This window comes from Tachysurus vachellii, chromosome 6 (assembly GCF_030014155.1).
Source record: "Tachysurus vachellii isolate PV-2020 chromosome 6, HZAU_Pvac_v1, whole genome shotgun sequence".
In the NCBI taxonomy this organism is placed as follows: domain Eukaryota; kingdom Metazoa; phylum Chordata; class Actinopteri; order Siluriformes; family Bagridae; genus Tachysurus; species Tachysurus vachellii.
Window position 1 is genome coordinate 10,331,338 of NC_083465.1, and position 25,053 is coordinate 10,356,390.

General features: G+C 39.6%; 3 protein-coding genes and 1 long non-coding RNA gene across 4 annotated transcripts in view; 2 read left to right on the top strand and 2 right to left on the bottom strand.

Moving 5' to 3' along the window:
• ttc7a (tetratricopeptide repeat domain 7A) overlaps positions 1 to 1,009 on the bottom strand; it is a 28,981-nt gene extending 27,972 nt beyond the window's left edge. Inside the window, exon 1 of the mRNA XM_060872128.1 lies at positions 763 to 1,009. Within this exon, the coding sequence (XP_060728111.1) occupies positions 763 to 907 (145 nt within the window). The 5' untranslated portion in view covers positions 908 to 1,009. The remainder of the gene's footprint in view (positions 1 to 762) is intronic.
• Positions 1,010 to 1,643: 634 nt separating this feature from the next.
• LOC132847132 (uncharacterized) lies at positions 1,644 to 5,081 on the top strand. The gene is made up of 3 exons (XR_009648603.1): positions 1,644 to 2,183; positions 2,304 to 3,732; positions 4,449 to 5,081. It is a non-coding gene; the product is annotated as an uncharacterized LOC132847132 (long non-coding RNA).
• Positions 5,082 to 6,409: 1,328 nt separating this feature from the next.
• mcfd2 (multiple coagulation factor deficiency 2, ER cargo receptor complex subunit) lies at positions 6,410 to 9,939 on the top strand. The gene is made up of 4 exons (XM_060872130.1): positions 6,410 to 6,567; positions 6,871 to 7,052; positions 7,950 to 8,109; positions 8,465 to 9,939. Exons 2-4 carry the CDS (start codon positions 6,898 to 6,900, stop codon positions 8,594 to 8,596), a joined length of 447 nt encoding a protein of 148 aa, XP_060728113.1. The 5' UTR covers positions 6,410 to 6,567; positions 6,871 to 6,897; the 3' UTR covers positions 8,597 to 9,939.
• On the bottom strand, positions 9,933 to 14,732 carry prop1 (PROP paired-like homeobox 1). Its single transcript, XM_060872129.1, has 3 exons — positions 13,384 to 14,732; positions 12,321 to 12,547; positions 9,933 to 10,553 (listed from the first exon to the last, which is right to left on the bottom strand). Exons 1-3 carry the CDS (start codon positions 13,451 to 13,453, stop codon positions 10,167 to 10,169), a joined length of 684 nt encoding a protein of 227 aa, XP_060728112.1. The 5' UTR covers positions 13,454 to 14,732; the 3' UTR covers positions 9,933 to 10,166.
• Between the last annotated feature and the right edge of the window lie 10,321 nt (positions 14,733 to 25,053).

Sequence of the window (25,053 nt, forward strand, 5' to 3'; positions counted from 1 at the left end):
ATAAAAGAGATAATATACTTTTGCTAGACCCTAGTTTTCTAAGCAATAGTGAGTGTGAGCGCATATTATGAAGCATAACACTCTGGAATGAGCAGTTCACTCCTCCAGTCCTCCCACAACATCACTGAAAAGGATGCAATCTTTTTTTTTGAGCTCTAGGTCTTTGACAGCATTTATCACTACTGTGTCGCATCAAGTTAAGCACTTGGAGCACTGTTGTGTCTACATGTTCCTACAATTTTTCCCTTTTGTGTACAGTTGCTAGATCACCTCTCTCTCTGTGATCAAGTGCATCATGTTTTACAAAGTAAGCTCTGGAATAGACACGGTATTGTTTAGCTATATTAATACTCATACAGTAATGTATGTGTGTGTGTGTGTGTGTGTGTGTGTGTGTGTGTGTGTGTGTGTGTGTGTGTGTGTGTGTGTGTATGTATATGTGTGTGTGTGTGTGTGTGTGTGCATAAAATGCCTTTCACTATTTTTACACAAGTAAAACACAAGTATTTTTGCATCGCTTTTACTTTCTTAAACAATGTTATAAACACACAACACACTTTTGACTGGCTCTTGTGTCACACAAACGGAAAGCTGAAGCAACTGCGCCTGGCACAAGTTTCCCAACAATACAGAACAAAGTTCATACGGAAGAATGTAATAAAAACAAACGCTCTAACACACACACACACACACACACACACACACACACACACACACACAGCGGCACAAATGTCATATTCATCTTTCTGTCCCATCACTTACCGTCCTCATGGAAGCGAGCAGCCGCGAGTTGCTCCACCAGACCCTGGATTCTATCCCACTGACACTCGGCTCGGCAGCGCTCGATCTCCGCTTCTATGCGGTACAGAGACAGAGAAAGTCTTGCAGACATCCCACCGTGGGACATCCCTACCGACGCGCGTGGACTGACTGCACACTGACACACGGCAGACGCGGTGAGCAGCGGACATGCGCACTGACACAAGAGCGCACTGTACACTGTCCCAAGTGCGGCGAGCGACTACTGGGCATGCGCACTGCGACAGGAACGTCCACTACAAGGTTATATCTAGCTTTGGGAAAAAAATATCTGTAGTATCTCTAGTCGTAGTAGTTATTGGCTATTTCTTATTAAAAATGATCCATTTGAATCGTATATACAGTTACAATAGTTTAGAATAATAGTATATAACTGTTAATCATAATAGTTTTTAATTCTAAGGTAAAGAAGCAATAAAGTTATTCTCTTCTCACTCTTACTAATCATAATGATTTAACATCCCCAACAGTTTAAATATTAGCAATTACACTGGGACAAATTAAGGCAGATTGGGGCATGTTGTTGTCATACTTTTTTATTCTTACTCGCACGTGATACATTACAGTGTTGTAAATGTCATAATAACTGTAAGTTTATTATGTAATTATGCTGTTAAATGTTTTCATTTATTATACCTGGATTTAGAGACAGTTAAGTAGATGTTGTGGACAATTTGTCGCATGAGTGTGTATATTGTAACACTATTTTGTAACGATTTTATAACTCATTGTAAATAGTGAGGGTTTTATATATATATATATATATATATATATATATATATATATATATATATATATAATAGTGCGCAAACAGGTGTCTTCAGGATCAAAGTCACAGGTGTCGGACAGGATCAAGGTCACAGGTGTCGTACAGGATCAAAGTCACAGGTGTCGGACAGGATCAAGGTCACAGGTGTCAGACAGGATCAAAGTCACAGGTGTTGGACAGGATCAAGGTCACAGGTGTCGGACAGGATCAAGGTCACAGGTGTCGGACAGGATCAAGGTCACAGGTGTCAGACAGGATCAAAGTCACAGGTGTCGGACAGGATCAAGGTCACAGGTGTCAGACAGGATCAAAGTCACAGGTGTCGGACAGGATCAAGGTCACAGGTGTCAGACAGGATCAAAGTCACAGGTGTCGGACAGGATCAAGGTCACAGGTGTCAGACAGGATCAAAGTCACAGGTGTTGGACAGGATCAAGGTCACAGGTGTCGGACAGGATCAAGGTCACAGGTGTCGGACAGGATCAAGGTCACAGGTGTCGGACAGGATCAAGGTCACAGGTGTCAGTACAGGATCAAAGTCCTGTTAGTGTGACACTAACCACACATATGCAGGAAACCATATTTAAGTTATTGGGTTAGTATGACAACTTTCTAATAGGACAGCTTACTTTACTATCCTCTACACTGCACTTTATTACAGTAGGTACATGAGGACACATGAGGTGGCTGACGACCTCAACACCTTCTACTGCAGGTTTGAGAACAACATCTTCACACCTCCCATCCAACCCAGCCCACTGACTGACATCACACCTCTGGAAACCCCATTAACAACTCCTCCCAGCAATCAAGTTGCACTCACGATTTGTGAAGAGGATGTGTATCGGCTCTTTCAGAGACAGAAGACAAGGAAAGCTCCTGGACTAGACTGGGTCTCCCCCTCCTGTCTCAAAGCATGTGCTGATCAACTGACTCCTATCTTCACCCATATCTTCAACAGATCTCTGGAGTCCCCTCCTGCTTTAAACTCTCTACAATCATCCCGGTCCCCAAGAAACCCTCCATCACTGGACTGAATGACTACAGGCCTGTCGCTCTGACATCTGTTGTCATGAAGACCTTTGAACAGCTGGTATTGGCCCGCCTAAAGACTGAAACAGAACAGATGCTGGATCCCCTACAGTTTGCCTACCATGCAAACAGATCAGTGGACGACGCAGTCAACACTGGACTGCACTACATTTTGCAACACCTGGACTGCCCAGGGACATATGCCCAGATTCTGTTTGTTGTCTTCAGTTCGGATTTTAATACTATAATTCCGGAAATTCTCCACTCCAAACTCCTAAGGCTCACAATACCCCTTCCATCTGTCAGTGGATCACCAGCTTCCTGACAGACAGGAAACAACAGGTGAGACTGGGAGGTCAGTGTTGTAGTACTCGAGACTCGGACTCGGTCTTGGACTCGGTCTTGGACTCGGTCTCGAGACCATGTTTTAATGATCTTGGTCTTGTCATGGACTCGTGAACATTTTGACTCGGTCTCGACTCGTACTCGAATACATTTGGAATCGGACTTATTCTAGAGTCCACACGAGTCCCTATTAAAATATATATTACTGTTTCTTTAAACTGATGTAAGATTGACACGAACAGTGATTGGTGATTTTTTGCACGCATCAGACTGGCGCGAGGTCAGATGGTGCAAGCCATTACAGGTCTTGACTACAGAATTTTGGCAGAAGTCTGTGTTAAAGACTCTGAAAACGTGATGTTTACTCTCCGTGAATGGAAAAAACTTCAAGAGCTGAGTGCATTTCTAGGACCATTCTCAGAGGCAGCTGACCTAACACAAGGTGAAAAGTCTGTGACTATAAGCATGGTGGTTCCTACTGTTTTGGACCTAAACGCACATCTTCTGAAAATGGGAGAGACAAGATCCCAGTGCCAGCCTTTAATTAAGGCCTTCACACCTCTCTACAAAGAAGATTTTCAGGAATATTTGTGAAAGCTAAAATGGCCATGGAGTGTGAAGAACCCATGCCTTTTTACCAAGATGTGTACTTTCTTTCTGCAATGCTTGATCCACAATTTGGTCTTAACTGGGTGGATTTAGATGTTACCACCACGATGCCACATCACTAAAGAAGTTCAGAGAAGATGTAAAGAGGACTCTGACCAGTTAGTATTTTTCTCATTTCAACTACATTTTAATGGCACTATTATTTCATATATTATTTAAAAATTATTTATGTGACCCTGCCTGTGGAAACCCAGCTAAAGTATGGTTTTTTTGTGATTTACTGTTTTCTACATAAAACATTATGAACATTGAGTAAAGAACATTCTGTGAAAATACATCTATAACCTTGTTATCTTTAACACTGATCATGTCAAAGATTGAAATCATAGTAAAATTAATGATTGAAATCAAACTTTAACTCTTTCCCCACTCTTAACAAATCTCTAACAAAAGTGCTTTACAAAAATACAATTATCTCAGCTTTTTGCTCAAAATTTGGTATTTTTGAAGAAACCTACCCATATTTGAGAGGTGATAATAGAGAACAAATGAAGATAGGATGAAACATTTTTTTTGTTTGAAAGCAGAGGGTCTGTTCTTTCATTTGACACATTATATGGTTATATATTTAAAGAAGAGCATTTTCTGGAAGGCATTAAACTTTTGTGAAAATCATAAAAAATGCTGGCACTGGCTGGCAACTTAAAAAAAAAAAATGCTGGTGGGGAAAGAGTCTCAAAATTAGATTATGGGACTTAAGTCTGGATTTCAGAGACAGGGTCACACATATATTCCAGTAATAAACATAAACATGCTATTTTATCAGCACATTATCATGCTTATACTAATGCAATATTGTATTATGCTGTTTTAGATACATTGATCTCGGCCGTTGAGAGTATGGCAGAGGGTGACACTTCTCAGCAGCCGAATGCAGATGATTCTTCACAAAAAGATTCTCCACCAATCAAATTGCCACGGCTAGTAGCCCGCTACAAAGCCCACAAAAGCCAGCGCAACCTTACAGTGGATGCCAGTGTCTCTGATTAGATAAGCAAATACTTCACTGACATTCAGGATCCATGTACAGCACTTGTCTTCTGGTCTAAAAACATAGGACAAATATCCCCAACTGCATACAATAGCAGTAAAACCTTTGTCAGTCCCCGCTTCTTCTGCACCAGTGGAGAGAATTTTTAGTCGGGGTGGATTAATCATGAGGCCACATCGTACTCGTCTGGGTTACAGGATGGTGTCCTCACTTATCTATTTGAAAAGCAATTATACCCATCTGTAATCTTCAAAACTTTTATAAATGCACATAATTCAAGGCAAATTCAGTAGTTAACCTTTGAAAGTTAAAAGTTGTTATATTTTAGTTTAACATATGGTACAGTAATGTTATGTGTACTAGAATTGTCATGTAGGCTAGTAAAGTGGTACAGTTGTGTTATGTACTGGTGGTACTGGCTGTAATTTTTTGTAATAAAATTGTCTTTATACGTCATATTATGTGGCAATTGTTTCCTTTTTGCCCTCAACTGACATCATTTTTTAACCAATGTGAGTAATATACAGTATTAATGGTATATGTGCTTTTCTGATTGAGCTTGTTGCTCATTTTTATAGCTTCCACCAAAAATTTTACATATGCTTGAGGGTTACTTTTAAGTCTTTTCTCAGACCCAACTTCATGTGGACTCAGACTTGACTCGGACTCGACCTTCTCTGGTCTCGGTCTTGACTCGGACTTAACCCTCTCTGGACTCGGTCTTGACTTGACTTGACTTGGACCCCAAATGAAATAGACTTTATAGACTACCGGTGCTAGTGGAGTCACGCTCTGTTGGATGATTTTATTGTTTTCATTCCAACAAGGTAGTGGAGTTGAAATGATGCGTCCCCTAACATCTACATTTTTGAGAAACTGAAAGCACACATTAAAATTCATTTTCATACAGCATATAAAGTGTATAGCTTCTCGCTGTCATGGGCGCTTTCAACACACAATATGCTTTTACGTTTGCAGTGATATTTGTAAACTTTGTAGGTACACAGACACTGAATGTGGCCCTACTTGTAGGTCATAAGTTGTTGTAAGTTTGTCTGAATGCACTGTGATTAACGATTGACATTAGCGCTATCTTGTGGACAATTGGGACCATTGTTTTCCTTGAGCTTGTCAAAATTGTGTCAAACCCTGAATCTGCCAAAATGATAATCTATGAAACATTATGTACTACAGGGTACTACAGGGTACTGTTAAGTTAGCTACAGGTGGTATAGCATCCTAAAGTACAAGCTTCTATACTAGTATACCGCTATATTGCATACAACATTATAAACTGAACCACGCAAGTCTTGGAGTCGACTCCTAGATTTCAGGTAAGTGAATCCTGAGTCGACTCCAAAAGTTTGTAGTCGTTTTTACATAATAATGCCTCAGTTGATTGACATGCTCCCTATAAACTAAATTTTTTTTATTGCAGTTTTTATTTATTTATTTGTTTATTTATTTGTTTATTTATTTATTTATTTTTTAGTTTTTTGGTGTTTCCTAGAATCAGACAAATTCGTGTGTGGAATCGATTCACAAACGATTCCCAAAACTATCCAACAGTCATTGTGATTCTTCATCCCCCAACCGATATCCATAGCGACGCACTCGTTTTCTGGGCCGTAATTGGTCAATATTACTTCGACGAATTAATAGACCAATCAACTTATCATACGTAATGTCTTTGCACCAATAGAAAAAGAAAGCGGAAAACGAGTGGGGAAAAAACCGCACATGAGATTTTCCTCCTTACACCGGAATGACGCGGTATTAAGCATCCTATCAGAATTAGCTGTCGTGTCCAGAAGGTGAAAGGGAACTACGGCAAGCGAAGCGGACTATAAATGTTTGGTCAGCATTGTTGTGAGTTGTTACCTGATTACTTTGGGATAAGAATCTGCAAGTGTTTACGGATTCACTCGGACTTCAGGATCAGGTGAGGGACTCGGAATTGCGCTCTTATTACAAATATAACGCAACATTTCCTAACAATGCAATAATCTGAGCTAATGTTTAAAAAAAAACAACTCACTTCAAGCGAAAAGTCTGTAAACATCTGTAAACATCTGGATTACAATGTACACAGATTTGCTCTTCAGTGAGGTTTTGTTCATAAGGTTGTGTTTGTTAATTGTTAAATCTTATAACCTGTTACAAACATGACTTATTTCAAGATCATTAAAATGGCCTTGTGAGGATGGACATGTTGGCATAATAATGGACATTTTTCTTTGAACAGGACATCATCATCATCATCATCATCATCATGGGTTACACAAAGGGGCAGCTTTGGTGCTGCCTGCTGCTGATGTCCTGCTGTGTGCTTTGTGTTCACTCACATGGAGACCATCATGGTCAAGTGTCAGGAAACCCACCACCTCCCATCACCCGCATAGACAGGAACATGGTGCAGGACAAAGAGTGAGTTTACATTTACATTTCTGTCATTTAGCAGACACCCTTTTCCAGAGTGACTTACAATTTATACAACTGAGCAATTGAGGGTTAAGGGACTTGTTCAGTGGCTCAGCAGTGGCAGCTTGGTGGACCTGGGATTTGAACTCAAAAAACTGGGGGTAAAAAACCGTGTACAGGCTAAACAGTATGGCCACATTGAAATAAACATCAGTTTTAGGAGTGAATACAGAGGTCTAATCTATGATTAACTGAACTAATAATAGGTAGCATGGTGGGTAGAGTTGACACCTCACAGCTCCATGGCTGCTGGTTCAAACCTATGCTTGAGCTTTGCATGTTTTCTCCATGTCTTGTGTGTGTTTCCACTGGGTTCTGAGATTCCCTAAAAAGCTCTTAAATACATACGTTAGTGGACTAGCTACACTAAATTGCCTGAACGTGTAAATGCATGTGTAAATGTGTGCATACTGGTTTCCCATTTAAGGTGTATTCCTGCCTCATGCCCAAGTGTTAGTGGGAATAAATCGATAACCTATTTATATACTGATATGAGACACGATTGGTTTTAATATGCTGTGTGCTGTTTGTCTACGTAGAGTGTAAAAGAGCTTCTGTAACAGAATGAGTGCCGAATAATTATCAGGTGGTTGTGATCACACATGAAATGTAGGGTCTTGGTGTCCCTTGTTATATTTGCATATAAGCTGAACTTTGATACTGTTCCAAAATGACCTTGCTGCAAAACAAACAGCTTAGTAGCTGGCCTGATCTTTGTCTATGCCCTGAGAACATCGAGGGTCTAACAATAATTCCACAGTGTAAAAAATAAGGTCACATGCATTAATGAAATAAAAAGGTGTCAGTTCAGCATAAGTACATGTCCTTTGTTCTGTCCTTCAGCCACATCATGGAGCATTTAGACGGGGTAATCGACAAGCCGGAGTCGGACATGACTCCTCAAGAGCTGCAGCTTCACTATTTCAAAATGCATGACTATGATGGTAACAACCTGCTGGATGGGCTCGAGCTTGCCACCGCAATTACACATGTACACACGGAGGTGGGTTGCTTCAAGCTCCCTGCACTTACCGCTGTTTGCTTATGTAATGCTCGCATAAAGCCGACTGCATCGTGTCTTTTAGATAATCCTAACTGGGAGGGTAAGATTTAGCCAGGTGCACACGGAGCAGATAGACAAATTACACTTCATACATTTGGTCATTTCTTTAGATGTTTGTTGTTTTCTTTTTAAACATGGAATTTCATGGGAGAATAAAAAAGAGCAGTAAGCAATAAGGGCTTATTGTCTAATTCTGTTGTTTTATATATATATATATATATTGACTGGCAAATACTCACCACATTTAAATATAATTCATGCTTCATGCCTGCTGTCATATCTTCCTGGTTTCTAGGAGAAAGGTCAGAACAGCCCACCGATGAACGAGCAGGACCTCATCAATATTATCGATCAAGTCCTTCGAGATGATGACAAAAACAACGATGGCTACATCGATTACGCCGAGTTTGCGAAGTCTCTCCAGTAATGAGGGAGGCATGGAGGTGTTACTGTGTGTGTGTGCGTGTGTGTGTGTGTGGTGGGTATGGAGAAACATAGAGGAGTGTGTGCAGCCTTACTGTGAGCTCTGATTACCTCTACCTGAACAGTATCAGTGATTTGGTTGTGTATACCCATCCTCAGCAAAGCTACAGTGTTTCACAGACAGAATGGCTGCTCATATAAGCACAAACTTCAGTCTTTTTGCCATTTCAGCTCATTTTCTTGAACACTTTAAGCACTTCAAATTCAAGGTTACAACAAGGATCGGATCTGAACAGCTGGGATCTACTGAACACACTTTAGCCTGAAACCTGTATCAGAAACAAGCTGCCAAATACAAGCAAAGACTTGTCCCTCTTTTATTATTGCTGCAGTGTGTTTTGAAGCAACATTCTAATGCAAAGTAATGAGTGGAGATTAAATGGAGTAAAACGACTTCCTTTCCTTAATTTTTTTTTTTTTTTTTTTTTTAACTTTGGTATCAGAAACTTACAAGAAATGTCTGCCAAATTGCACTACATGTGTTCTTTTGTGTTTTCAGCCTGAAAAAGTGTTGCTTTCTGGTCATATTTATCACATTTCTCAACAATGGTGATCAAGAATCAGTTCTTGCTTTTTTGCTACGAATGAATGAGAAATTTGTGTCTGTTCTAATATGCTGTTGTTCACACCAGTGTTTTTCAGTCCCAGTGCTGGAGCATCACTCTATTTTACTCTGGATTGTGTGGCTTTTGTTCGACTTTATAATGTGTGTAAGGACAGGAAAAACCGATTGTGCACCAATATTCCAGCAGTAACTGTGACTGAGAACCAGACTTCAGTCTTCATTCAGTAAAGACTGATGAAAGGACTTTTTCTAGGCTACTGGATTATTATTTCCATCACAAATGTAATCCAAGCCTGTTATATTTGTCATGTGTAATTACTGTTGTTGTTAGTTGCATTCTGAGCTTTGTGTTATTCGTGAGCGGGGAAGATACACAGTGACAGTGACAGTATGCGGAGGCTAATTTATTTCTATCAAAATATGACATCTGTTGTTGAAACACATTTGCAGTTATTAATGTGTATATATTCAATACAATCATTTGAAATGTAGCATTAGTTCCTAACCCATGTTCAGGAGGTAAGAGAATATTCTATAAACTCAAACATATCTCTAGTTTAAACAGACTTTCGAATGTAAACGAGACCGATTCTATTTTCACAGTTTGACGCTTGTGGGTTTATGAATGAAGTGTGAATTTTTTGTTTTGTTTTGTTTTAGAAAAGTATAACTTCAAGGCAACATCTGGTTTGGAACTGTAGTAAAAATATGTGGAAGAAAAATTTCTTCTCATTTTTTCCCCCATTCATATATAACAAGGAGAGAAATGTACAGACATGAATTACAAGCACACAAAACCACACACACACAAGCATTACTGTTAAACAATTTGGTCTTTAAACAAAGCCTGCCGTATTGGCGAGGCATGTGGGCCGTGGAATCTAAAAAGCAAAAGGACAAATCAGAATCAGAAAGTGAAAGGTTTTAGATTTCACTTTTTCAGCCTACTTTAGTTCCAGTGGACGGCTGGCTCCAGCGCTGGCACAGAGGTCAGGGAAAAGACTGAGGCGTGGGGCAGGCTGGCGGCCGGCGCGCCAATGTGCCTCAGCTGGCAGTACCAGTCGTCATGCTGCCTGGCAGGCTGGGACGCAGTGGGAGCTGAAGGGCAGGTCATCTGAGTGCCGGCTGGTGTGTGAGGGGAGAAATCAGCAGAGGGCAGCACTGAGGAAAATTTGGGTATATGTGGTAGAGAGTGAGAGCACTGGTATTGTCTTGCCATGCCACCACGTGCACAGTTTGGGAGAACCCCACGTCCTGGCATCAAACCTCCTTGCAGGGATTTCTGAGTGGCTCGCTCCTGTTTCCGCTGCTTGGCACGACGGTTCTGGAACCAAACCTGGAGAGGTCAGGGGTAAAGAAATGAGGGGTGAGAGATGTGGACTAAACCTGAGGTGAAGATTTTATAAATGTTTATTAAGAGGTTAAGCCTGCTGGGAAATCAAAATCAGTCATTTGGAAAATTAATTTAGTGATCAACAAAAGCAATGTACTTTGTAGATAGCATGGTGTTCATAGTGGAAAGAGAATCACATCAAAATATGCCTTTTTTTTTAAAAACGAAAAACTGCTAAAATTTAAAATACATTTAAATGTTCTATCTTTATTTAAATGTCTGATCTTTATTTAAAATAGCAACAAGAGAACTGTGGTAATTGTCAAAATTGTTATATTTAATTACATCACAGTGCCACTGAATTCTTCATTCTGATTGGTCGGAAGCACATCTCTGTGTGGCTACAATCCAAAACATAGCTTTATGTTAATGCACTCTTTCAATCCGTTTATCGTTTCTATAGTAACAGCTGTTGCATTTCTGATTGTGTAGTATTCTATTAGGAGACGTTACTTTAGCATTATGGAAGGACTCAGTAGGTGCCAGTTTTTGTAACGTTCAAACGTATAGCTGTGATTTTCAGTATTCAAACAGGGTAAAGTTTACAGGATGTGGGATTTCTAACTTCTTCCTGGTAATTTGATAAGTTGAATTTGGTTTCTAAAAGAATTCAATGAGGAAATGAAAGGAACTCATTTCTTTCATGGGAGTTCTACAACATGAAATGTAACCACAAGAACCTAAAAAAAAAAAAAAAGGGAATACAAGCGGACTTCTGCTTGTGACCCGATGGAGTAGGCTCGAGAAGAGGTGGTGCCATTCGATTTCAAATCATTTAGCAGAATTTAGGCCGTATAATTATTACCCCAACCCCAACCCCAACAAGAAATTACAGGTATGGTACCTTTCATTCATTCATCTTCTACCGCTTATCCGAACTACCTCGGGTCACGGGGAGCCTGTGCCTATCTCAGGCGTCATTGGGCATCAAGGCAGGATACACCCTGGACGGAGTGCCAACCCATCGCAGGGCACACACACACACACACACTCATTCATTCACTCACTCACACAATCACACACTAGGGACAATTTTTCCAGAGATGCCAATCAACCTACCATGCATGTCTTTGGACCGGGGGAGGAAACTGGAGTACCCGGAGGAAACCCCCGAGGCACGGGGAGAACATGCAAACTCCACACACACAAGGTGGAGGTGGGAATCGAACCCTGACCCTGGAGGTGTGAGGCGAACGTGCTAACCACTAAGCCACCGTGCCCCCCCGGTATGGTACCTGATCTGAGCAAATATTTAAAGCAAACGAAATATGTTGTATAAAATTCCACAAAACACACTGAAGTAGAACAACGGAAAGAAAATGGCAGACACACAGGAGATTCGCCCATCTCGCTCCACAAGCTTAGCATCGAGGTACAATCATATAGAGAAGCCATGACCAGTGATGTCCTGGGTCAAAAGATTATGAGAGACATATGAGGAAAATCAAGCAGAAATCTTTAGAATTTGCACTGAGCTGACCTTCAAACAACACCTTCAGCCTACATCTACTCATCACAAGCCACAACTAAGGATGTACGGTCAGAATCAGAATATAATATTTTATGGAATTATTCTGAAGGTGTCTCGTAGATTAAAAGTGGTGTTGTTGCAATTCAATTAAAGTTGATTTGTATACCACTTTTAACCCCTTGTAACAATATGAGGAAGAAACCTTGAATTGAATTTGGTTAAACGTGAACTCCTCTAACCTGGATACGGGCCTCATTGAGTTTAGTTTGTTGAGCCAGCTCCTCACGGCAGTAGATGTCAGGGTAATGGTTGTGTCTGAAGGCTAACTCCAGCTGCTCCAGCTGTTCGTGGCTGAAGGTGGTTCGATGTCTTCTGCGAGATGGAGACGGGTGGAGTCTAACTCGACCCGCCACATCCGCACTGCTCTCGGGGCCCGAAGACTCCTTCTTTGGAGGACCCTGAACATCTGCAATCAACAAAGCGAAAAGGAAAAATTTGCAAAAAAATGAACCTTTGTGTCACAGACATTCCTAACAGAAAAAAAAAATATCCGTGTACACATTTATATTTGGTTACAAGACGGAAAAAAATCGATCAAAGTTCCATATACACTTTGGAGGAATTTTGGTTTGCAGAAACACATCTCACAAATGGCAGTTGTCCGAAGGGGAAAGGGTTTAAGGCATTAACTTTTCCTAACAAAAGGCCAGGAACCCAATAGGCTGTAGGCTTTGCTGCTTAAACTCAATATCGTGAGAGAGAGAGATACCAGAGGCTGAAGGATTGAGACAAGATTAAGTGAACAAAAGCTAAAAAAAGTGACTAATTTTTCAAATCGCCAGACTTGGATGCGATGGTTTCTTCTCACAGTGTCAGTATGGGAGGTAGAAGGACAGGCGGTACTAGTCTTAATCTAATTTAAGATTAATTAACTTTTTGACTGTGGTGTCTTAATGAATATAAACAATAGATATAAAGGCAATCTTAGGCAAGCTAAGTATTATTATAAAGAACAATATTAAAGTGGATACACATTCAATAAACACATTGCGTCATTTATTCCTGTAAATATAGCTTGTGTATATATCAAAAACAGTAAGATCGCTCGAATAAAGAGGAATCATTTCTGATATTTATTTATCAGTCGGTGTACAGTGGTATCATGGATATATATATATATTTATACATACTGAGAGAAACCAAAGTGAGTCAGTCTGAGTACATCAAGTTCGGGTTTAAGCCTTAGGAAAATGTTCTCAAGCATGCAAGCCACATTGAAAAGACGTTATAAATAATTCTTACCTGCGCTCGAGCTGACGATGACTTCAGAGTACATGTCAGAGAACTGTGGATGAGGCTTGGCAGGTTCCATAGCTGGTCTTCTCTGAGGGTTTCAGGATTGAGGACAGACACGGTGGGCTTACCTGAGCTTTTCCATGACCACCCTCAGTGACATCATTCAGCAATCACACCCCTCATTACCTGCTCTCCTGAACCAACTCATTTTTAAGCAAAATACTGGATTTTTCTTCAGATTTTTAAGAAAGCTCTGCAATCATTGATTTTTGTAAAAGTACAATATTGTAAATGATTACTTAGATTGTTCTGCTGAAGTACAACAACAACAAAGACTCTGCTATCAATACATGTTATCTACTATCTACTAACGTTCCTGCCAGAATTAAGACTTTTGGAAATAACAGTAACCCAAAGGGATCTATAACTGTAGACTTCTATCAAAAAGGGACTGTTTCATTTACAGAAACTCACCTGTTTTTCTGTTGAATTCATCCTACAAACGAACATTACTAACATGGTTCTATATGAAGGCAGAATTAATGTGCTACTGTTTTGAAATTTGATGGGAGTCTGGAGTCTCATTCAGACATGGCACATTTAAAGATGTCTGCATAGGCAAGTTTGGCCTTTTTCACTCTCCTTACACCGTCATAGCTCAACAATAAAATGGACAAATTGCTCCCTCCATCCATCAGACTCCACTAGTTCCTGAGCATGTGACTCTGTCTCAAGAAAGACACATACACAGTTCTGGTATCTGTCACAATTCATTCATTCATTCATCTTCTACCGCTGACTACCTCGGGTCACGGGGAGCCTGTGCCTATCTCAGGCGTCATCGGGCATCAAGGCAGGATACACCCTGGACGGAGTGCATTCATCACAATAGTTTTATGTATATACAGGATGCAATATGTATTGTGCAAAAATGTGGTTAAGGATTTGGTTGCTATGCAGAAACTGTCCAGAAAAGTCCAAGGCCTTGGTGTTGACCTGGTTGATGGCTCAAATGCAGGAAAGAGCGCCTCATCATTCTCTCATTTTATACACATGTTGTGCCTGTGTCAATCCTTATATTGTTTTTAAAGAGAGATTAACAGAGATTTACTGAACTCAATGAATTAAGGACATTCTTTAAAATTCAGAACCAGTCTTTTAAATATAGACACTGTTTCTTCAATAAAAAAAGAACTTATCTCAGTGATGATGTTTGTGTCTTACATTTGCTAAAGAGTGGTCAGAGCTTTATAATGTCAGTCCATATATTCTCTGCACTGCTTGTCTAACTGGGTACAAGGCAGTATACATCCTAGACAGGATCACAGAGCACAATCACACACATCATTGATCATTTCGAGGACAGTGCGAGGAAACCGAAGTACACAGGAAACCCCCGAGAACAAGGAGCGCTCCATACACACAGAAGAGGGGGTAATTGAACCCCCAACCCTGAATGTTTAGGGCAAATGTGCTAATCACAAAGCCACTGTACTGCCTCCTCATAATGCCTATTTAAGGCCAATTCATAATGTCTAAATGGGGTCATAAAGGTTTGGAAATCGCTGAACTAGCCACATCCTATCCAGAATTCACCAATACACACCACTAAATCTATGTGTGTGTAAATGATGTAAATGACAAACCAACGGTCTTTACAGAGGATAAACATGGTCCACACACATGGAATACTCATTATCTAATTGTAGAATCATTTTAGCCTCAGATTGAATTTACAATTATGAATTATACTCAAATATGTATTCCTCAAAGCTCTATTCTGATGGCTGAAAATTGAATTTAATATATTTATCCCTACTTTGCCTGTGATGAACAGACTACTGACATCACCAGTGTCCTTCTCAGCTGCACTGTAAAACGCTCCTTTATTCTCAGAGTCGCATGAGATCCATAAATAATCAGTGAGATGAATACAAGACTGTTAAATGTAGACGTTTGTGATGCGTGAATAAATTGTTGGCGAGGGACTAAACCAGAAGAAGTGGTGGGTGACTAGGACAATGGAGCGGCTCTGTTCACAGTCGAGCTTTAAGTGACGCAGCTTGTGTGTCATCTGCGTGGGATGTGAGGAGTACCTCCAGGCCTGTGGCCTGTCTGCCTTCCATCAGCCTTGTCTACACTGCTGTCTTATTCAGCTTCATAATATTTCACTCTGCATGTGCTGGTCTAGTTTTGTATACACTTTCTTCTAGTCATGTTATATGTAAGTGATACTGTGCGTGTGTGTGTGTGTTGTATATTCTTGCACTGGTTTGTACTCACTGGTTTGTTTCATTACACCAGGTAGTTTCACATAGTTACGCATTATCATTTTGTTCATATTAAAAAATTCCATTTAAAAGGATGGTGGATGGTGATGTGGAATGTTGGGCAGTTCATGCACTCAATGGTCACAGCTTTGCTTGCATAGTGGAAAAGGGGCGGGGCTACATTTGAAAAATTCACCATATTCTCCAAAAGCAATGCGTTTGACGTCATTTGCCATCGACTTATAGTAAAAGACCATTAGCGTTCTATTTGAGACGATACCACTCTTCTAAAATTCATACACTAGACAGGAGAGTACATTGTAAGTGCATTATGTATAGTGCTGGATTGTGAAATTAAGGCCACTTTGAAGCATGATTGAACAGTTTTGTTTTGTTTGTATGTGCTGTGTAAAGCTACATACTTTGTTCCTGTATATTTATCATGTAAATCATCCCAGATTATTCCATAATGTATAGATGAAGAGATATGAGTAAAGGAAAGAAAGCAGGAAGTCAGAAATTGTACAAGATTCCGACAATTATAAAATATATATCTATAATATAAGCAGGGTTTCGAGATGAATTAAAACTCACCCACAACCTTTAAAATATTCAGTGTGATAAAAAAAATGGTGTCCGGTGCAAGGATTGTTCCTACACTGCTGATAAGTTCATGTACGTGTGCTTGCGTGTGTCTGAATAAGAGAGAGCCAGAAAGACTGGGTAATGTTATCTAAGGCTGCAATTCTCTTCACCAGAGACGGGAATCATGGGGATTGGCTGACCTCTGGAGAGCCCCAGAACGCTGTGGCCAGGCTGCCCAAGGAATTCTGGGAATTTCCAATAGTCTAAGAAGTTCTGAGTCAGACCCAAACAGTACTGGGTGGAGGTTCTGCCTGTGAGGGCCAAAACCTAACCACATTCATACTCTTTCTCTTTCTCTCTCAGTCATTCACTTACTCAAAACACACACACACTCACACATACACACACACACACACACACACACACTCACACATACACACACAATCACACACACACACACACTCACACATACACACACACACACACACACACACTCACACATACACACACACACACACACACACACACACACACACACACACACACACACACACACACACACACACACACACACTCACACACACTCACACACACTCACACATACACACACACACGTGTTGCACAAACAAGAATACATGTTACACTTCTGTGTTCTTTTCCATCATTGCCAACAAGTCATACAAGACAATGCAGTGTAGAGAGAGAGAGAGAGAGAGAGAGAGAGAGAGAGAGCGAGAGAGAGAGTTTGGAGTTGAGAATTGAGCTGGGAGTGACCTGCCTGGCAGCTTCACAGCCCTGATGGAAGGAATGTAACCCAACTCCCCCCTGCCCCACACTGCACTGGTGACCTGTGTGTGCAAACCTGAGACCAAGTTTTCTTTATAAAGAAAAATAATTTTTTTTCAAAAGAACCTTGTCTCTGTAGAGGTTTTTTGTGGAAATTTAAGTTCTCATCCTTGGTATTTATGATTCAAACAACGTTACCCACCCACAGCTATGGATGATTAACGCCCCACTTTCTACTAGTTCTAATATGAGCCTCGTTAAGTTAATAAGGACGTGTCAGTGAGCATAGTGTGAATGAATGAGAATGTGCAATTGTCTGAAGCGTTGTGCATATGTCTGGGCTGTTACTGTACATGTGTAAATGCATAACACAGGCGGTGCAGGGGCCCTGCAGGAAAGAAGACACCGCCACCGTCTGGACCGCACAAGCATTCAGACAACAGCTCTGCAAATCCACCCTGCCAATCTCACCTGCCAACAACACACACACACACACACACACACACACACACACACACACACACACACACACACACAGACAGTCCAGAGTCATTGTGAGGACCTTTCAGTGACATAATTATTAATGCAGCTAATGATTGCTGTGTCTGCACCTAACCTCAGTCAGCGAAAGAAAATACAATTATGCCCCAAGTAGAAATGAAACGTATAAAGGTTTAAAGATTTAAAGAAAAACCTAATACACTGGACTAAAGAACATAGACATGAATGCAACGCTGGAAGTAGCATAGACAAGGTTTACTTACTTACTATATGCTAGAGTAAAAATCAATAGTCATCAGTTCTCTAGATTTATTTATAAGACAAGATCGTCCTGAATCAGTCCTTCTGAGTGAAGAAATCTGTCCGGAATCGTCCAACTTTATCGCGCAGCCCATCAGCTACTAGTGGACCACAGAGGATAATGGTCAAAATTCCTGATATACAGTCCATCAAAATAAAAAAAAACAAAACAAACACGAAACATATGTGCTTTTACTTCATTATTGTAAAACGACATGCTACCTAGAAATTAAGTTTTTTTGTATAACTACATACATTCAGTTTACAAAATCCATAAACTTTACCACTAGGTGGAGATGTTATGGTTACAGCTACAGTTGCAGAAAGGAAACAGTGATGTTTCACCTTTCTCAGTGAAAAATCTAATTCAAAGTCGAAAACTGGATCCGTTTGTCACCAAAAAATGAAGAGAGTGAGGCAGAGACAAGCACTGAGGAAGAAGAAGAAGAAGAAGAAGAAGAAGAAGAAGAAGAAGAAGAAACTTTCTTGGGAGCGTAAGAAAAGTGCCATTTATCAGGATTGAATGGAACTCAATGCTCTGCACAGTAACAATTATTATTCTTATTAAACAAATGCTCAAACATCATTTTACATCTATAAAAGTTGAAATGTAACCTGTCCAGCCTCGAGGAGAATTCGCATTGGCATCTTTGGATTGGCATGAAATGGCCTATCATACTGAAATGTTGTGGAGGGTTTTGTCTGAGGTTTGGCTAAGCTGACCCAAATTAGAAATAAGCATGGCTAATAGCTAATACCTGGGGATCTATAAAATTGTCTCAGTCAGAACTTGGCAATATAAACCATGACTCAGATGATTGTACACAGACACAAAAAACCACAATATTCTGTCTTACTCTTCTTGTGAGGGCCTTCCACTGACGTTATAAGTAATGCAGACAATTAATACCATGCCCACAAATAAGCCTTCTGGATCTTTTAGTTTTTCTTTAGTTTTAGATGCTTCTCCATCCTGGGGACCAGCCAAATGTCACCACACAGGCAAATCTGTCAGACATTTTGGTCCTCTCACTAACTAACCCTCTCCACACACAACCAATAATCTTTTCCCACCTTTAATGTGATATAGCAAACCTACAATCCTGAAGTGAAAAAGGGTTTACAGAAAAAAAATACCAACAAATACCAAATACCAACATTTTTTTACAAACAAAAAAATGAAGCCCAAATAAATCATGTAGTGCAATGTGTTATGGTCGAAGTCTTTAAGTCTCAAATAAACAAAGAAAAAAGAAACAAACAAACAAATAAATAAATAAATAAACAAATGAAATAAACAAAGAAACAAAAAAATAATAATCCATAAAAAATAAAATTAAATAAATTAACAAATAAAATAAACAACGAAATAATAATAAATACAAATAAAATTAAATAAATAAATCAATAAATTTACAAATAAAATAAACAAAGAAATAATAATAAATGTAAAATAAATAAATAAATGGCTTATCACCCAAAGATGCACAATGAAGCATGAAGGTGGAATGATCAAGCTATGCTTTTATTCAGCTCCAAATATCAATCTATTTGAGCATGAAGCCTACAGGCCCTTATTTAACAGATAAAGATGAACATGTAAACTTCCACAGCACAATAATGGCCAAAAGTGCAAATCCAAATCAACAAGGTGCTATACTGCTATATTACAGGCAAAATCTGCCTTTTTTTCTCTTAAATGTTTGTTTGTTTTTCTTGAAATTTTTGGTTGCTAAATCACATTTAATGGTTAAAAAAGTTAGATCTTCTTTTTCTACAAATTATTTCAACCTTATCGCAAATTGTGGTATCTAATGGCACAAACTAACATTAGTCTGTTGTGTGTTATTCTTACCAAACCTGGTTTTCTTGTATGTTCATTATAATATTTTACTGTAATAAAAATTCGTCTTTTTCGAATGCTGTGTAGCAAGGTATAAATATTTATTATTATCACTATACTTTATTTTATTTTGAGAAGAATAAAAGTAGATCTCAACATCTGGAATGTTTTATTTCTGATGTTCCCTAGATTCCTCAAGCTTATGAATCTGAATGGTTGTAGCCGGACTATTTAAAGTTTCTATTTCATAATGTTATGCCCTGTTTCACAAACATCTGTGACAGGCGGTTAGAACCAACATACTTTCTGAGGTTAAATTATTCCAATTAAAATGTACATGTTTTCTTTGTATCACATAAAATACTGTGTTCGCCTGTGGTTTATTCAGCCCACTGGTTTTCAAAGCGGTTATAAAATGCATTGCATATGAGAATAATAAGGCCTTCTGTTTGATGTACTAAATGACTAGCAGAAAGAAAATCAGACACGTGATGCCTGAGTGGGAGAAAACCTCTATTTTATTTTTACTCTGTTTTCTTCCGTTTTGGTTATTTGATCATTGCCACCCACTATCTAACCGTATCATATCACATGACAGCTTTATCCAAGACACATAAAGCCAGTCATCGCGTCCTTTTCAACTGCTTACGAATGCTACGTCAGGGGAAGATGAAAACAGGGGAGGAAGTAACATCAGGGCCAGTTTTGCTCTCTTGCGCTCCCAACCACATACGGCTGAGCCAGTGTTGGAGCGAACTCCTGATGATAGGGTGTATGTTTTTCTGTCGTACCACTCAGGAGTGCATTAATGAATCGCTTGTACTGAATCCGTAGCATTAGGAATGTAGTAGACGAAGTGAAGGGCTGTGCCAGGAAAAGCGAATGTACGATGGGATTCAAGAGCCAATATCTGTGACTCACAGGTTATAAATAAATGAGATATGAAGCAATGGATCAACACTTCCTAATTTTACTTAATATACACAATTCCCTGTATTTGAGAAGAACCTGACCCATTAATGTAAAATGGAGTCAAATAAAGTGGGCATGCTATTGTCTGTGACGTTTTAACTTTTATTGAATTGATGGTACAAAGTAATAAAATCTAATAAATAAATGTTCGGATATAATAAAGTACATTTAACTACTGCGGGCTGTTCGCCTGGTGATGAGGATGGTGATGAGGATTTTATTCATGAAACTAATAGAGGATGGTGATGAGGATTTTATTCATGAAACTAAGAGAAAGAAAAGAATCCGTTTATATATGAATACATACTGTATGTGCTCTCTGCACAATGTGAAGCACAAAGCTACCGCACACAAAATATCTGTATATTAAAAAAAGGAAAGCAAATAAATAATCATAAGATAAAGACAAAGAAAATTATTCAGACTGGTAGCAGAACATAGCATCACCCCACTATATTCACACACATTATTCCATCATCTGTTTTAGAATATGTTAGGCATTTCTAAATAAACTTAAATGTCCTCAGATATTTTCCTTTCTCTGTTCTCCTAAATCCCTGGTGAACTTTGACCTGTGTGGATGCAGGCCAGGCCACAATAAGAACCTCTGCCTTAAAGAGGCCATGATGTCGCTTTAAAATGAAAACATGCAGCACTGTAAAGGAAAGATGTGTGTGTGTGTGGGGGGTGTGTGTGTGTGTGTGTGTGTGTGTGTGTGTGTGTGTGTGTGTGTGTGGGGACTACGACGACATAAGAAAAAGAAAACATAAGATTGTGGAATAATTATATAAAAGACGGAGTTAATCAGGAAATAGCTCTTAGTTTGGGAAACATGGCAAGAAGGAACCTTGCCACAGTTTTAAATAAAAACAGGGTTTGAGAAAAGAGGAGAGGAGGTGGGGGAGAGATGGAGAGGGAAAGGGGTTAGAGAAACTTACTTGTGGTCCAGAAACTAGAAAAAAAGGTCTGATTGTTTTTAATTTGCACATGCCATTCTAATTTTCATTTCTAACATCATTTTTATTTTACCTTTACTCTTATTCACACACTCTTTCCTTCCCTCCCTCCATCTGCCCCTCTCTCTCGTGCCTGGAGCTCTTTCCTCACATTTTTAACGGGTGTCTTCCCAATCAGGCTTTTACTGCAGGAAATTTCAGAGCACCGCATTGCGTGAGGCGACGGAGTGCTCCATTCTTAGCTCAGCTCTGTGCAGCGCCAGGCAGCGCGGAGCTTGCCAAAGAACGAGGAGGGGGCAGTGACTTGGGTTCAGTGCCAACATTACAACTTGGCAAAAGTTTTCCTTTCCCCGTTTTTTTTTTAACAATAGCAAAGACGAAGAAGCCACTCAGAAAAAGAAGAAGAAAATAAAGAGTATTTCAGTCAGCATTTTTTTTCTCACTTGAGAATATAATTAGATCATCAACCTTTGACTATGTGTCTGTCTTCTTTCTTATACTGAAGTGAGAAAAGCAGCTGCTGTCACTCTGATTACTCATTTTTTCCCTTCCCTTGCCCTTGCTTTCTGCGGTTTGCTTGGTGAGATATCTACTTCTTGTGGCCTTCTCTTTGTATCCCCAGTTCTGTTTTTTCTACCTCAGGGTTGTGGTAGGCCAGCGGTTAAATGGGAATAATATTTGCTGTACTTTGCCGCCTTCCTGGTCCTATTCTCCTCTAACAACAAGCCTTATTTTTAGCCCACAGTCAGGGTTTGGTCATTTCCTGCTGCTGGTGCAATGCAGGGCTTTATGGAGCTGGGTCGTGGTGGAGGCAATCCCAGTCCCCAGAGTGGGCAGAAGGTGTCCTTGACATCACATGATATCGGAGAACAGTTTTGAAGGTTCTTAAATAATGGTTAAAACAAGGGTTGCTTCTATGATTAGTACAAGAAGGCAGTTTCTATCCAGAGCCTCAGTCACACAGTAAGTCCTAAATAGACATATCAGTAATTAGGACCTAGAGGTAAACACAGAACTGGGTGTGCACTCTTACTCTCACTTAGTCCGAGAGATAAAAACAGATAGAATGATCTCATGAAAGGGCCAAGATCCACTCGATTTAACACGCATTACAGCATGTCTCACTTACAATCTCACTTACAATCCCTTTCCCTAAGTGCTTTATTCTTTTCAGGGTCGTGGGGAATCTCTATAACACTGGGTGTGAGGCAGATTGCACCCTGGTAGGGACACAAGTCCGTCACAGTTTAGTGTGTCTAAAAGTCTGAATTCAATTTCATTTCAAGGAATCAAAGAAGACCTGAAACTCATTTGGACCTAGAAACATGTATCCATTTCACACACTGAAAATGTGTGGTTAGAGTCCACATTCTGTCCCATGAGCTGAAATCCTGGCAAGAGCTACCCAGACATCTGTGTGAATCTAACAGTTCAATGAATCCCCCTGGGAGCGAAAGATGGTTTGGTCCTGGACCCCCTTCAGTGCTCTGGGAGATTTAAGACAGGGATGAAAGAAGCCAGGACCACTCAGCGGTCACCCCTTTTTGATTCATCCTTCTGGGAAAGAGCAGAGCAAGAGAGAAAGGAAAAAAGAAAAAAAAAACAACCACAAAATTCCTGTGCTCTCTGAGTTGCAATCGAAACGCATGCTTGCTCTGATGAGTCGAACTTCAAGCTATACTGTATTACAGCCACCTTTAGTAAAGATACATATGAATTAGCTTAACTCTATGTACGATAGCCTTGAGTTATTTCAAAGTCGATTTAAAGACACAGTTCTGAAGAACAAAATTGTTGCAACTCCAAAACATTTTATGCACAGATTGTAACCCCCTGATATTTCACTTGATAAGTTCACTCGAGTGTTCACTTCAGAACTTCTTGGCTCATCTGCAACTTCGTCTTGGTGGATGATTAGAGAATACACAAAGCTAATGAGGAACAAAAATAGCTCAATAGCTGGAAATACAAGAGCTAGGCAAAAGCTAAAAACAAAATAGCTACACTCCTAACAATGTTCATATTCACTGCTAGGGAAAAAATGAAGAGGTTTCAAAAAAAAAATGTAAAGCTGTAATAAAACTTCCAGAATATGACATGAGTGTTTTCTTTCCCCTTGAGCATTAAGGAGGATGTTTACAGAAGGCAAAACATTTTTGCAGGGATCACGTTCCGATGTAGAACGTAGTATTTTAACTCTGACAGGTATTCAAAACTAAAATCAAACGCCACCTCGGAAAAAACAAACAAAAAAAAAAAACAAACAGCAAAATATTTGGAAGACTTTTCTTTCATCTAACCATAAACATGTGCCTGGAGTTTTCTCAATCAAAGACCACATACAAAATATGCTCTAAGAAATACACGCTACACTTTGTCACTTTTAACAATGTGCATCTATTGGCTTTATGTTAATGTGCAATAAATACATCTTAAATATTAAAGCAATACACACGTGCCATCTTGTAAATATTTAACAGTGTACTCTTGGTTTATTTATTCTTAATTCTTTTATTGTGAACTCCTTAAATACTTTCATGAGAGCGATGTTTAAATGAACTTGTTGCTCTCTGAGACTTGTCACACTGTTGTTGTCTGTTGTACTGTACACAATGACATGATTTTACGCTACCTAAATATAACTGTCACCCAAAAAACTGAAAACCTTTGGGTGACGATTATAGAAAGCCGAGCCTAATCCCATTCTTATGTACAGAGGAGAATCTGTGATATTGTGGAGCTGTTTTATCTCCAAATGTTAGCATACATGGTATTCCTATGTTCAATAGGAAGTATGAGGAGATTCTGTATAAAAGATCTGCTGCCAAGTGCAAAGAAGCTACAACAATGTCATGGTTGGATAATGATTCAGAACATCCACCAAATTCACACAAAGATGGTTCAATGACCACACAATCAAACCTTTGACAGTCATTCCAGACCCCTGACCTAAACCATATTGTGGGATGAGCACAAGCGCACAAGAGAAGATCAATGACCTCGGAGAGGATCTTGAGATTCTGTATTGATGAGTGGTCTCAGTTGAATTGTTTTGTACTCTCCAGCCGTATCAGACGTTACAGGACGAGACTGGGTGCTGTTATGTACTAAACACAAGAGTGTTATTAAGTCTGACAGATATTTTTTTTTATATATATTTTTGTTAACGGCTTTTCTTAGAATACATTTACTTCAAAATGTCTTTCTTTTGCAGCTATTGCGTGTTATTTCGTAACTTTTTCATAACCTTTCCTCCGGCAGTGCTGACTGAATAAATACGCCTGAATGAAACTTTGTACTTATATAACTCACTTACTGACTTACAGTCAGTTTGCATTGGATCCGAGGCCTATCCCAGGAATGAGGCAGGAATACACCCTGTATTGGAAGCCAGTCCATGGCACAGCACCACACACACACACACACACACACAAATTCATTCAAACCTATGGGCAAATTATCT